This window comes from Schistocerca cancellata, chromosome 3, assembly GCF_023864275.1.
Source record: "Schistocerca cancellata isolate TAMUIC-IGC-003103 chromosome 3, iqSchCanc2.1, whole genome shotgun sequence".
NCBI lineage: Eukaryota > Metazoa > Arthropoda > Insecta > Orthoptera > Acrididae > Schistocerca > Schistocerca cancellata.
Window position 1 is genome coordinate 59,054,245 of NC_064628.1, and position 12,737 is coordinate 59,066,981.

Here is a 12,737-nt window from a genome sequence, read left to right on the forward strand (position 1 = left end):
TACAGCGCGATAACAGAGGTGCAAAATTTAACTACTGAGATACGAAAAAGTGAAGTGCGCTCTCTAAAAGCGTTGCTGTCATTCTTTGTTCATAATTTTGATAATAGTTTTAAAGAAATAGAAAATTAATTGACTCATGGGATGTGGACAATGACATTGGGTTAAATGAACTCAATAGCAATTCATATCGTTTGATTTAATAACATTTAATGAAACTTGAAAAATAGTTAAGCATTCTCTGACATCACGTAACTATAACACAAAAATTACAAAAATTAAACTTAACATTTATAATTTTTCCTTAAACAAAATTTCAAAATCTAATTCTTAAATGCATTTCCCTCACAGTGATCGATAATTTCTAACAAAGAAATGAAAAGCAAAAAGATTTCTGATCTGGATCTCTGACGAACCAAGAATGCTGCATTATCAAACTGCTGCTGCAAATCAATCGAAACTTAATCATTACCTGAAATCCATTTTTCACAAAGGGTATTTGTGATGATGATGATGATGATGATGCGTGGTTATCAGCGCCCGTACAATTACCCAATCTTTGCTCAGTCCAATTTCGCCACTGTCCTGGATGATGATGAAATGATGAGGACACCACAAACACCCAGTCATCTCGAGGCAGGTGAAAATCCCTGACCCCGCCGGGAATCGAACCCGGGACCCCGTGCTCGGGAAGCGAGAACGCTACCGCGAGACCACGAGCGGCGGACAAAAGATATTTGTGTATTGTGTATAAAACTGGGGACTAAAAACGACTGAGAGGCTTCGTCCCCTCGTAACCCTCAGTGGTACACAACCCCAAAACAGGCGACAGCAGTCCACCCACCCTACCGCCACCCCAAACTGAACCCAGGGTTATTGTGCGGTTCGGCCCCCAGTGGATCCCCTCTCCGCCCCGTCCCGTTCCCCGGGAACGTCCCATACCAGATGAGTGTACCCCAAATGTTTGCGTGGTAGGGTAGTTGTGATGTACGCGTACGTGGAAACAATGTTCGCGCAGCAGTCGCCGACATAGTGTAACTGAGGCGGAATAAAGGGAACCATCTCGCATTCGCCGAGGCAGATGGAAAACCACCTAAAAGCCATCCTCAGGCTGGCCGGCACACCGGACCTCGACACTAATCCATCGGGAGGATTCTTGCTGGGGACCGGCACGCTTTCCCGCTCGGGAAGCAGCGCGTTGGACCACACGGCTGGCACGGCGAGCTCACAAAGTATATAATTGTACCAATGTAGAAATCAATTCTTTTCTTTCTACAACAAATCTTCCATTGATCCATAATATGATTGCAGACCGTGGTGGCCGAGCGGTTCTAGGCGCTTCAGTCCGGAACCACGCGGCTGCTACGGTTGCAGGTTCGAATCCTGCTTCGGGCATGGATGTGTGTGATGTCCTTAGGTTAGTTAGGTTTAAGTAGTTCTGAGTCTAGGGGACTGATGACCAGAGATGTTAAGTCCCATAGTGCTTACAGCCATTTCAACCATAATATGATTCCCAAAAATCTCGATTGTTCGCTGCTTGCTGCTACTAAACCGAAACTCTACTGTTCGCATCTAGCACCAAAGCTCATATGTCTTTGTCCTCTTCTCTCCTCTCCTCTCCTCGCAACCAACAGGTAAAACTGCCGTGCATCTTCGCAGAGGAATGACACCTTTAACTCGTCTCTGAGGAGCGTAGTTCCTTTGCCGAGGCTGCGCGCGCATGTCTATACAATTCAGGCCTTACAAGCGAGATTCCCGATATCCAAAACAAGAAAAATTCCTACGAAAATTTACACACACACTTGTCAACGCGATCAGCTAACCAGCTTCCCCTTTTCCGAGATGCTCATTCACAGTCGCCGGGCCACAGCAATCTGCTGTTTCCTCAAAGTCGTCGACTTCAGTGAATTTTTCCCATTTCAGGCCCCTATCGCCACTATAATGATTTCCCATTCTCCGTTCGTCTCTGTTCCGCTTATATGCTGTACTTTCCACGTGCCACGACGCCAGCAGGTGATGTTCACTCTCGCAACGGACAGTGCTAGTAATGTTTTTTCTCATCGTTGTATACACTGTCACTTGCATATTTCCACCCCACCCCCTACCACTCCTTCCTAAGTTTCAATTAACATTACCAGTCGCAAGTTTAATTATGGCAGTCGGAATCTATGTAATTGGCCTGGGAAAGTGGTAGAACTCAGATACAAGTGACAGGTGAACACGAGAAGGTTAGGATCTGTAAAAGCATAGTACCCCCATCACATATTCCTATTACATTGAGATATAGTTTGGTTATTATTCACTTCAGTATCTGTTGATAAGGACATGGGCATGGCCTGTACGATTGCTCAGTAATTCAAAACGATAAAACGCCTAAATGTAGTCACTGTTCATTCGACAAACACAACATTAACCGTACCAATTCGCACTGTTATTTTGCACTATTGTTACAATGCCTATTTCAGTACGCTGAGCGTCATTCTGGATTTTTCACCATGATGGAACTGTTGATGGAACATGGTATGCTGTAACTACAGTATATGAAAATTACGGTCCATTTGATCCACTTTAAAGCAGAATACCGCTTCTTTAATGACTACATTTTACCATCTTTTTATCCGTATTACTAGTCGATATACTTCCTCCTACCCCTTTTCCCTCGCTTCACTTATCGTCTACCAAAAGTTCGTGATTTTGTAATCATTAATATTCTACGTAACTCTGCTAGCACGTGCACTCGAATCACTATCCTTGTACTGTCGAACCTGGAATGTCAAACGAAGCCCGTCTGGCTGACAAAAAAGTTAGCCCCTATACACTTCGTGGTGAAGCGTACGTCGTACCAATACTATCGATTTCTTCCCCATACCTTCGTGGAATTATCCATGAAAAAATTACTGTCTATGTTTCTCTGTACGCGTCCTCATCGTTCTAATCTTGTTCTCATCATCCTTATGTGGTCTACAAAATGGTCAGAATATTATTCCATTGAAGTTTCTTCGCATTTACCCAAAAGGGTTTCGCGAGAACTTCGTCGCGTTTCTTCCAAAATTCCCATTTAAGTTCCATGACCTCCCAGGTTTTTTTCTTGCCTAGGGCAGTACTAAAGCGATGGGTGGACAGTTTCTGTATCGCACAATGAGGATTTGCTTCAAGGTGGAATGACAGCTTTAATCCGCCACATTCAGTGACAACAGCTTTCCGCAACACGTTGATGCCAACGACATTTGTGTCTTGCGAATCGAGGTTCTCCTTGACAGTGTAGCACGTGGAAATCCTTTTGCGCGCATGACTCCGCTGATAAAGTGGCTACGCGTTGTGCATGCAGGTCCGACTGCGATCACATTCGCTGACAGCGCTCGCCCCGCCTCTCCAATGCAGTTCCCGACTGTGGCGCCGACAGACCTTCCTGTCATGTAATGCTCATGTGGAGATCTATTCTGTTCTCTGTGGGTATCTGGCTGAGATTCAGTTGGTTAAATGAGTATTATGGTTTCATAAACCGGACTGTTAGCATATAAAGAATTCTAAGTAGTATCGCACTGTCTCGTTTGCCATGTATCAGGTTAGTCCCTACACGTCATTTAAGACACGCTATACTGATAACGTAACATACGAGGTGCATTCAAGTTCTAAGGCCTCCGATTTTTTTTCTCCGGGCTGGAAAGAGATAAAAACATGCGCATTGTTTTAAAATGAGGCCGCGTTCATTGTCAATACGTCCCAGAGATGGCAGCACCGTACGGCAGATGGAATTTTACCGCCAGCGGCGAGAATGAGAACTGTTTTAAATACTTAAAATAGCGACGTTTTCCTTACTTGAACAGCGTGCAATCATTCGTTTTCTGCATTTGCGTGGTGTTAAACCAATTGAAATTCAACGACAGTTGGAGGAGACATGTGGTGATGGAGTTATGGATGTGTCGAAAGTGCGTTCGTGGGTGCGACAGTTTAATGAAGGCAGAACATCGTGTGACAACAAACCGAAAGAACCTCGGGCTCGCACAAGCCGGTCTGACGACATGATCGAGAAAGTGGAGAGAATTGTTTTGGGGGATCACCGAATGACTGTTGAATAGATCGCCTCCAGAGTTGGAATTTCTGTGGGTTCTGTGCACACAATCCTGCATGACGACCTGAAAATGCGAAAAGTGTCATCCAGGTGGGTGCCACGAATGCTGACGGACGACCACGTGGCTGCCCGTGTGGCATGTTGCCAAGCAATGTTGACGCGCAACGGCAGCATGAATGGGACTTTCTTTTCGTCGGTTGTGACAATGGATGAGACGTGGATGATGCCATTTTTCAATCCAGAAACAAAGCGCCAGTCAGCTCAATGGAATCACACAGATTCACCGCCACCAAAAAAATTTCGGGTAACCGCCAGTGCTGAAAAAATGATGGTGTCCATGTTCTGGGACAGCGGGGGCGTAATCCTTACCAATTGCGTTCCAAAGGGCACTACGGTAACAGGTGCATCCTACGAAAATGTTTTGAAGAACAAATTCCTTCCTGCACTGCAACAAAAACGTCCGGGAAGGGCTGCGCGTGTGCTGTTTCACCAAGAGAACGCACCCGCACATCGAGCTAACGTTACGCAACAGTTTCTTCGTGATAACAACTTCGAAGTAATTCCCCATGCTCCCTACTCACCTGACCTGGCTCCTAGTGACTTTTGGCTTTTTCCAACAATGAAAGACACTCTCCGTGACCACACATTCACCAGCTCTGCTGCTATTGCCTCAGCGATTTTCCAGTGGTCAAAACAGACTCCTAAAGAAGCCTTCGCCGCTGCCATGAAATCATGGTGTCAGCGTCGTGAAAAATGTGTACGTCTGCAGGGCGATTACGTCGAGAAGTAACGCCAGTTTCATCGATTTCGGGTGAGTAGTTAATTAGAAAAAAAAAATCGGAGGCCTTAGAACTTGAATGCACCTCGTACTGTCTTTTCAAAATGCAGATGTTCCCCAACAATATCTAAGACTATCAGATTTCCTTAAAAACCACGAAAAATAACGTGGTAAAATACAAAGAAAAATATAAAGAATAACTTGAATGTACGCCAGTAACTCATTTGAACAGTACTGTCCAGTTATACACCAAACAAATTTGCTGTACATCTATAGAAAAATAGAATAGAAAAGACCATAAAATTGCAATACGAGTGAAATGTCATAAGCGCGCATGTGTAACTGAATGTGTTAAGAGATAGTTTTTTGTATTGTCCCAAATAAATAGCGACATAGTTATCCATTATAAATGTTGGTCTGCAAAATGCAGTGTCATTTGTTTTATACTTTCTCATGAAGACATAGTGAAGTAAAATGACTGAACAAGACTTAATCATTACAGCGCTTATCACTCACCGTGCACCGTACACTTTATAACTTTAATACTGTGGTATATTAGCAAATCACGTCGGTTCCTGGTAGTCAGATGCAAATTTTTTATCTATCTGGTATTATGAACTGTCTCACAGAATGATCCTCATTTTACCCACAGCAGGCGAGTGTAGGAGAGCAATAATCATTATGCTTCGTTTATGCTTTAGAATCTGGAATGCCTTTTATATGTTACGATATTACAAACTGAAAACATGCCGTTGGTTACCTTGATTACTGCAATATTTAGAAGCACCCAACTAATTTGTATGTTTTTTTTATTTATGTCTTTACTGTGAATATATATAACACTAATATTTAAGATAAGAGTCTTTCGATATCCATGGTAATATGTATATTCCTGAAAAAGAACATGTGTACAAATAACGTAATAAAAATCTTTTATTTCGTATTCAATTTTTATTTCTTGTTGCCGGGGTCTTGCTTTTGAACTTATTACTAAAACCGTTCTTGATTTAGTATGTGTGGATATTTCCTCTGTGGTAGTGTCTGCGATGCTCTTACTGTAGTAGCTGGTTTTGGTTTTGTACGAGGGGACTTGGAAAAGTAAGTTATACATTATCGTGGCAGACCAAATAACTTCTATTGAACGCTGCACTGCAGTTGAGAGTGACACAGAAACGTGACACTATTTTTCAACATAGTCAGCAGTCTCTATAAACAACGGTCGGAACGTTCTACCAATCGTTCAGTTCCTTGGTGATGGAAATCCACTCCTTGGCCACATAGCCACTGGAGAACAGCTGTGCGAACGTCTTTGTAAAATCTCTTTTCCTACAGTGTTCTTTCAGCTTGCCGATTGCCTGGACATTGTCGTTCGTGGTCGACGTCGATGGCCTTCTTTCTCGTCGGTGCGGTTTGCTCAAACTGTTGGCATCTTATCCCCACTCCAGCTGGGTGCAACACTGCAATTGGTGCATGCAGTGCCAGAATTTCGCGACGAATCTGTGTGTAATTTAGACTTTTTACACACAAATATTGTACTGTTAGAGGTACTTCAACTTTGCAGTGCTTTTGCTGCTGCCACGTCATTTCGCTCTCAGACTGTGATGCACCTGTTAACCGTACCACAGCAGTACTGCATATGCAGGAAACCCAGAACATGTAATCTCTTCTGCCAATGCACCACTGTTGTTGGTCAATTGTCTTAGCGTAGGACGACATGTATAACTTACTTTCTTAAGTCCCTACATATTTGTGATCTATTCTGTTGTATCATGTGTGTTTCTGCATTTTGTGCTCGTATTTTGGGTTGTTGCGTGTGTGTGTGTGTGTGTGTGTGTGTGTGTGTGTGTGTGTGTGTGTGTGTATGTGTGTGTGTGTGTGTGTGTGTCTGTGTGTGTGTGCGTGTGTGTGTCTCTGTGTGTGTGTGTGTGTGTGTGTGTGTGTGTGTGTGTGTGTGTTTGTGTGTGTGAATTGTTACATACACTACTAGGAAAAAAGTTGTCACTTTTGCGAAACCCTGTAATTGTCTTCAGTTGCGAAGCATAAGTATGAAATTTGGTTCAAAGGTGCCTACAACCCTCCTCTATAAAGCTGTAAAAGCGTGGCGGCGTGCGACGTCACCCTCTGACTCACCGACACTTCAAACAGCAAGGTGTCGACACTTGCGAAAGAAAAGGCCACAGCTCAGAAGTTCATATGAGGTGTAAGGTGGGTTAATGATGTCACAATGGCATCAAGTTCCACCACAATTGTGCCCAACACCATCGTGGACATATCGCACTATTGGAAGTTCGTCATCCTCTTATGCACATTTCAACCCTTCTTCTGACGCTTCTGCTATGTAGGTCAGAACCACGACATCCAGCGCAGAAATCACACAATTTTTTCTTATGAGTGGAAGTGGAAAACATTTGAGGTACACCATCACTCAAAATCGACATGGGAAGCCCTTATGAGATGACATAAAGGGCGTCAGTGAAACAAGCCCTATGCTTGGGACGTAGAATTCTTATATATTTCGAGGTCAGAAACGACAGTTCGCAGTGCGATGAGCAACAGTACGACACTCTTGACAACGTTAGACACTGTTGACACCCTCTGAGTGATTCATCTAGGGTCATCGTGGGGCTGCAGTCCCATTGAATGTGACATGGCATGTTTGGTGTGTAGTGCGACTGCAACTTTTTGCGCTGGTATGCCTGATGGAATCACTAAACACCACTGAAAAGCACTTGACGAAATCTGAACGTGATCCAAAGCAGCAAAGGATGTTTAAGCTTTTCTAAACATATTTTTTGGTGACTTGCTGTAGCGTTATCATGCGGTGATGCCAGATTGCCATGTGCACGAATAAAGCGGCAAAGGGTCCCTCTAAGAACCCCCAGTTCGGCAAAACCCTCGGTGCCACCCACACACCTTCCTTGAGCACATTAAAGATGCACCTGTCAGAGACCTAGGCACCTGTTCAGCTGAGTGCTGTCTTACGTCTGCTCTAGCGCCTGAGAGCAGGCAACCCTTTCGACTCCTCTGACGTAGAGTTACCTGCCCTCAGGCGCTACAGCAGCTACAAGACACCACTCAGTGAACGGGTGTCTAGGTCTCCGACAGATACGTCTTTAATGTGCTCAAGAAAGGTGTATGGGTGGCACTGACCGTGTTGCCGAACTGGGGGTCCTTAGAGGGATCCTTTGCCGATGTATTCATTGACATGGCAATTTGGCACCCCCCTGTTTCGAGTGTTCGGATGTCGAGTCTTGAGAGTGTCGAGCGCATGTTGGTGCAACTGAACAGTTTTGAGTCGTGACGGTATGACTGTGTTGCAGTAGTCCTGCTGTGGTGTGGTAGTGTTGTTGCTTTTGTGTCTTGTGTCTGTTCGCTGCCAGAGGAGCCGCGCGTGACGTGACTGCAGTCTTACCTGTACAGCTCTGCGCTGTCGCTGTGTGCCGTGTCGGTGTTCCTGCGCGCCGGCTTCCTGCTCAAGCTGCTCTTCATGGTCGCCACCGCCGCCGCACACCTCGCTCTCTACTCCTCCATAGACGCCTTCCACCTCTACTTCCGCAGCACGCGCGACGGGTGAGTCAGTCGACGCTCTCCTGCTACTGCCACCACCACTACTACTGCTGCTGCTTCTAGCTAGAGTATTTACACACTGCCATCCTAGCATACATTAAAGTAAATAAATTCGTAATTTTACGAAATAAGGAAATCAAACAGTTTTCCGGTGTAGCTCAGACCATATGTCCTGGTTGGGACATAGATCGTACGTTAACTACTCAACGTGGTTCTCTTAATGCTGTTGTGCAAATGTTATCTAGCAACTAAGTGTAAAGGGCTATTACAAATGATTGAAGCGATTTCATAAATTCACTGTAGCTCCATTCATTGACATATGGTCACGACACACTACAGATACGTAGAAAAACTCGTAAATTTGTGTTCGGCTGAAGCCGCACTTCAGGTTTCTGCCGCCAGAGCGCTCGAGAGCACAGTGAGACAAAATGGCGACAGGAGCCGAGAAAGCGTATGTCGTGCTTGAAATGCACTCACATCAGTCAGTCATAACAGTGCAACGACACTTCAGGACGAAGTTCAACAAAGATCCACCAACTGCTAACTCCATTCGGCGATGGTATGCGCAGTTTAAAGCTTCTGGATGCCTCTGTAAGGGGAAATCAACGGGTCGGCCTGTAGCGAGCGAAGAAACGGTTGAACGCGTGCGGGCAAGTTTCACGCGTAGCCCGCGGAAGTCGACGAATAAAGCAAGCAGGGAGCTAAACGTACCACAGCCGACGGTTTGGAAAATCTTACGAAAAAGGCTAAAGCAGAAGTCTTATCGTTTACAAGTGCTACAAGCCCTGACACCCGATGATAAAGTCAAACGCTTTGAATTTTCGGCGCGGCGCTGGCGCTGGAAGAGGATGCGTTCAGTGCGAAACTTGTTTTCAGTGATGAAGCAACATTTTTTCTTAATGGTGGAGCGAACACACACAATGTGCGAATCTGGGTGGTAGAGATTCCTCACGCATTCGTGCAGCAAATTCGCAATTCACCAAAAGTTAACGTGTTTTGTGCAATCTCACGGTTTAAAGTTTACGGCCCCTTTTTCTTCTGCGAAAAAAACGTTACAGGACACGTGTATCTGGACATGCTGGAAAATTGGCTCATGCCACAACTGGAGACCGACAGCGCCGACTTCATCTTTCAACAGGATGGTGCTCCACCGCACTTCCATCATGATGTTCGGCATTTCTTAAACAGGAGATTGGAAAACCGATGGATCGGTCGTGGTGGAGATCATGATCAGCAATTCATGTCATGGCCTCCACGCTCTCCCGACTTGACCCCATGCGATTTCTTTCTGTGAGGTTATGTGAAAGATTCAGTGTTTAAACCTCCTCTACCAAGAAACGTGCCAGAACTGCGAGCTCGCATCAACGATGCTTTCGAACTCATGGATGGGGACATGCTGCGCCGAGTGTGAGAGGAACTTGATTATCGGCTTGATGTCTGCCGAATCACTAAAGGGGCACATATAGAACATTTGTGAATGCCTAAAAAAACTTTTTGAGTTTTTGTATGTGTGTGCAAAACATTGTGAAAATATCTCAAATAATAAAGTTATTGTAGAGCTGTGAAATCTCTTCAATCGTTTGTAATAACCCTGTATATCAGTAGAAATGAAATGAAATGAAATGTCGTGTGACGAGAGCCTCCCGTCGGGTAGACCGTTCGCCTGGTGCAACTCTTTTGATCTGACGTCACTTCGGCAACTTGCGCGTCGATGGGGATGAAATGATGATGATGATTAGGACAACACAACACCCAGTCTCTGACCGGAGAAAATCTCCGACGCAGCCCGGAATCGAACCCGGGCCCTTTGGATTGACAGTCTGTCGCGCTGACCACTCAGCTACCGGGGCGCGGACTATATCAGTAGAACGGAATGGGAACCATCTTAAATACAGTTTATAAGATGAAAATCACGTGTTCTTAAGATACCTGCTCAAACGATGGGCCTTAGCAAGGTGTGGTGGCTTCCGTACCTCAGTGATGCAGAGAGCTCTAATGTACCAGGGTTGGAACTTAAATAGTGTTTGCACCTGTTACTGTCATTCAAAGTAGTCACCAGCGTTGTGTAGAACCCGTTGCCAGTGATGTGGAAGGCGTAGTATACCGTTCGCAGAGCCTGTTGAGATGACGGTGCGAATGGAGCTGTCTACTGCCTGTCGAATCTCTGGAACAGTTCTGAAACGAATGTCACGAACTTGTGGCTTCATTTTCAGAATCAAATCAAAGTCACAAAGACTTAAGCCCGGGGAGTATGGTGGATGGTACAGTACTTCCCAGTCCCATCGACCGAACAGAGCAGCCACAGCTTGCGCTGTATGCACCCGCCCATTGTCGTGCAAAATGATGGGTGGGTTGCGCAGAAAGTGTCGCCGCTTCTTTCAAAAAGATGGTCGCAGATGATGCTCCAAAAACGAACACTAATACTGTGCATTGACGCTTTCCCGTGGAGGAACGTAATGCTTTAGGATAACACCATCACAACCGTACACGAGAATCACCACAACTTTCACCATACTGGGGCTCTGATGCACTTTCGACTTTCGCGGCTACCCATAATGACGCCATTCGTTTGACTGATGTTCCAGTTTAGGCTTCGTGGCATTCGCTTCAGAACTGTTCCAGAGATTCGACAGGAAGTAGACCGCTCCATTCGCACCATCAACTGAACAGGCTCTGCTGAAGGTATACTACGCCTTCCGCATCGCTGGCAACGGGTTCTACAAAACTCTGATGACTACTCTGAAGGACAGTAACAGGTGCAAACATGTAACTCTTTTGTAAATAGTTGCCACTATTTGAGTTCCAACCCTCGTATATGCAACGAAATTTGAAGGGTATTTGTGAAAGAGCCAGACTAAAATATGGTTCCTGAAGAGGGACAGCAGCTTCACCAGTAGTTGCAGGGGCGACACTCGAGACATTTGACTGGTCTAGTTTTGTTTCATAAGCCAACGTGGACTTGCTGTGCTGCGACTGCAAACCATAGAAATGAAGAGAGGAGATGTACATCACTAATGCACAATTTAATGAAAACATCCTCTTGCGTAAAATGTTGGAGGGTGTTGACATCAGAAAGAACAATTCTGTAGTCTACGTGTCAGGATATTAAATTTCCATTGCTTAATGGGGTCGGTAGATATGAGAACATCAAAACAGAAGTAGCGAGGTTGGAAGTAGATATAGTGAAAAATAATGAAGTGTGATGGCAGGAAGAACAGGAATTCTGATCAGATGTGTACATGATTCTCAAACAAAATCAAATAAAGGCAGTGCAGCAAGAGGACTAATAATCAAAAACAATATAAAAATATGAGTGAACTGATATGAACAGTACAGTGGTTCCACAAATGATAAAGAGGTTGAAAGAATGTGTGATCACGTAAAATAGACTAGTCAGTATGTTAAAGGGGATGAAAATTGACTGTGAATGAGGACTGGAATTCGATAGCAGGAAAAGGAAGAAACGGAGGAAGAGTACGACGACATAGAATGAGGGACAGGAATGAAGGGGAAGCCGGCTGCTAGAATTTTATGAAGAGCTTTATTTGATCAGCACAGAAACTTTAAGTTTCCTGAAACAAGGTTGTAAAAATAGAGGAGACTGGAGACCACACATGTTTTTGGCTAGACTACATAAGGACAAGAAGCAGATTTTGAACGAAAATTTTAAGCTGCAAAAAATTTCCAGGGGCGTCTGGGGTCTCTTACCACAATTTATTGATTATGAATTACAGATTAAATACGAAGAAATTGCAGAAATGTAAGAAATTAATGGAATGTAATCTGAATAAATTGAAAGAACCAGAGATGTTTGACGGTCTCGGAGCGAGTACAATGTAACTATGACGGAAACAGGCAAATGGAACGCAACTGAAGACAAACGCATAGCTTTGCGAGATGGTATAGTGGTGTCACCAGGGGAACGATTAGGCGAAGAGACAAACCCACTAGAAATCTTTGGATAATACTCATTATATCGAATTTAATTTATGAATAGAGTAAATATAAAAACACAGCACGTGAAGTAGTCAAAGAGGAATAGAGCATCCAAAAATGAGTCTGGCAGAAGGTGGAAAATAGAAAACCGGGAATGATTAGAGGAAAAATACAAACCTGTAGATAAACTCACGACACTGAGAAGTACAGATACCACACATAGGAAAATTAAAGAACGCTTCGCGAAAAAGCGTAGCAGCTGTGTGAATATCAAGAGCTCGGATGGCAGTCCGGTACTAAACAAAGAAGCTAAGGCTGAGAAGTGGAAGGAACGTACAGAAATGGATATACAGGAAAAAACTTGAAAGAACTACTGGGGTCCCATTT

General features: G+C 44.4%; 1 protein-coding gene across 1 annotated transcript in view; it reads left to right on the forward strand.

The window, feature by feature from the left end:
• The window catches only part of LOC126176958 (adenylate cyclase type 2), a 334,232-nt gene that overhangs the window by 249,980 nt on the left and 71,515 nt on the right, over positions 1-12,737 (forward strand). The window contains exon 13 of the mRNA XM_049924166.1: positions 8,254-8,417. Coding sequence (XP_049780123.1) covers positions 8,254-8,417 — 164 coding nt within the window. The remainder of the gene's footprint in view (positions 1-8,253; positions 8,418-12,737) is intronic.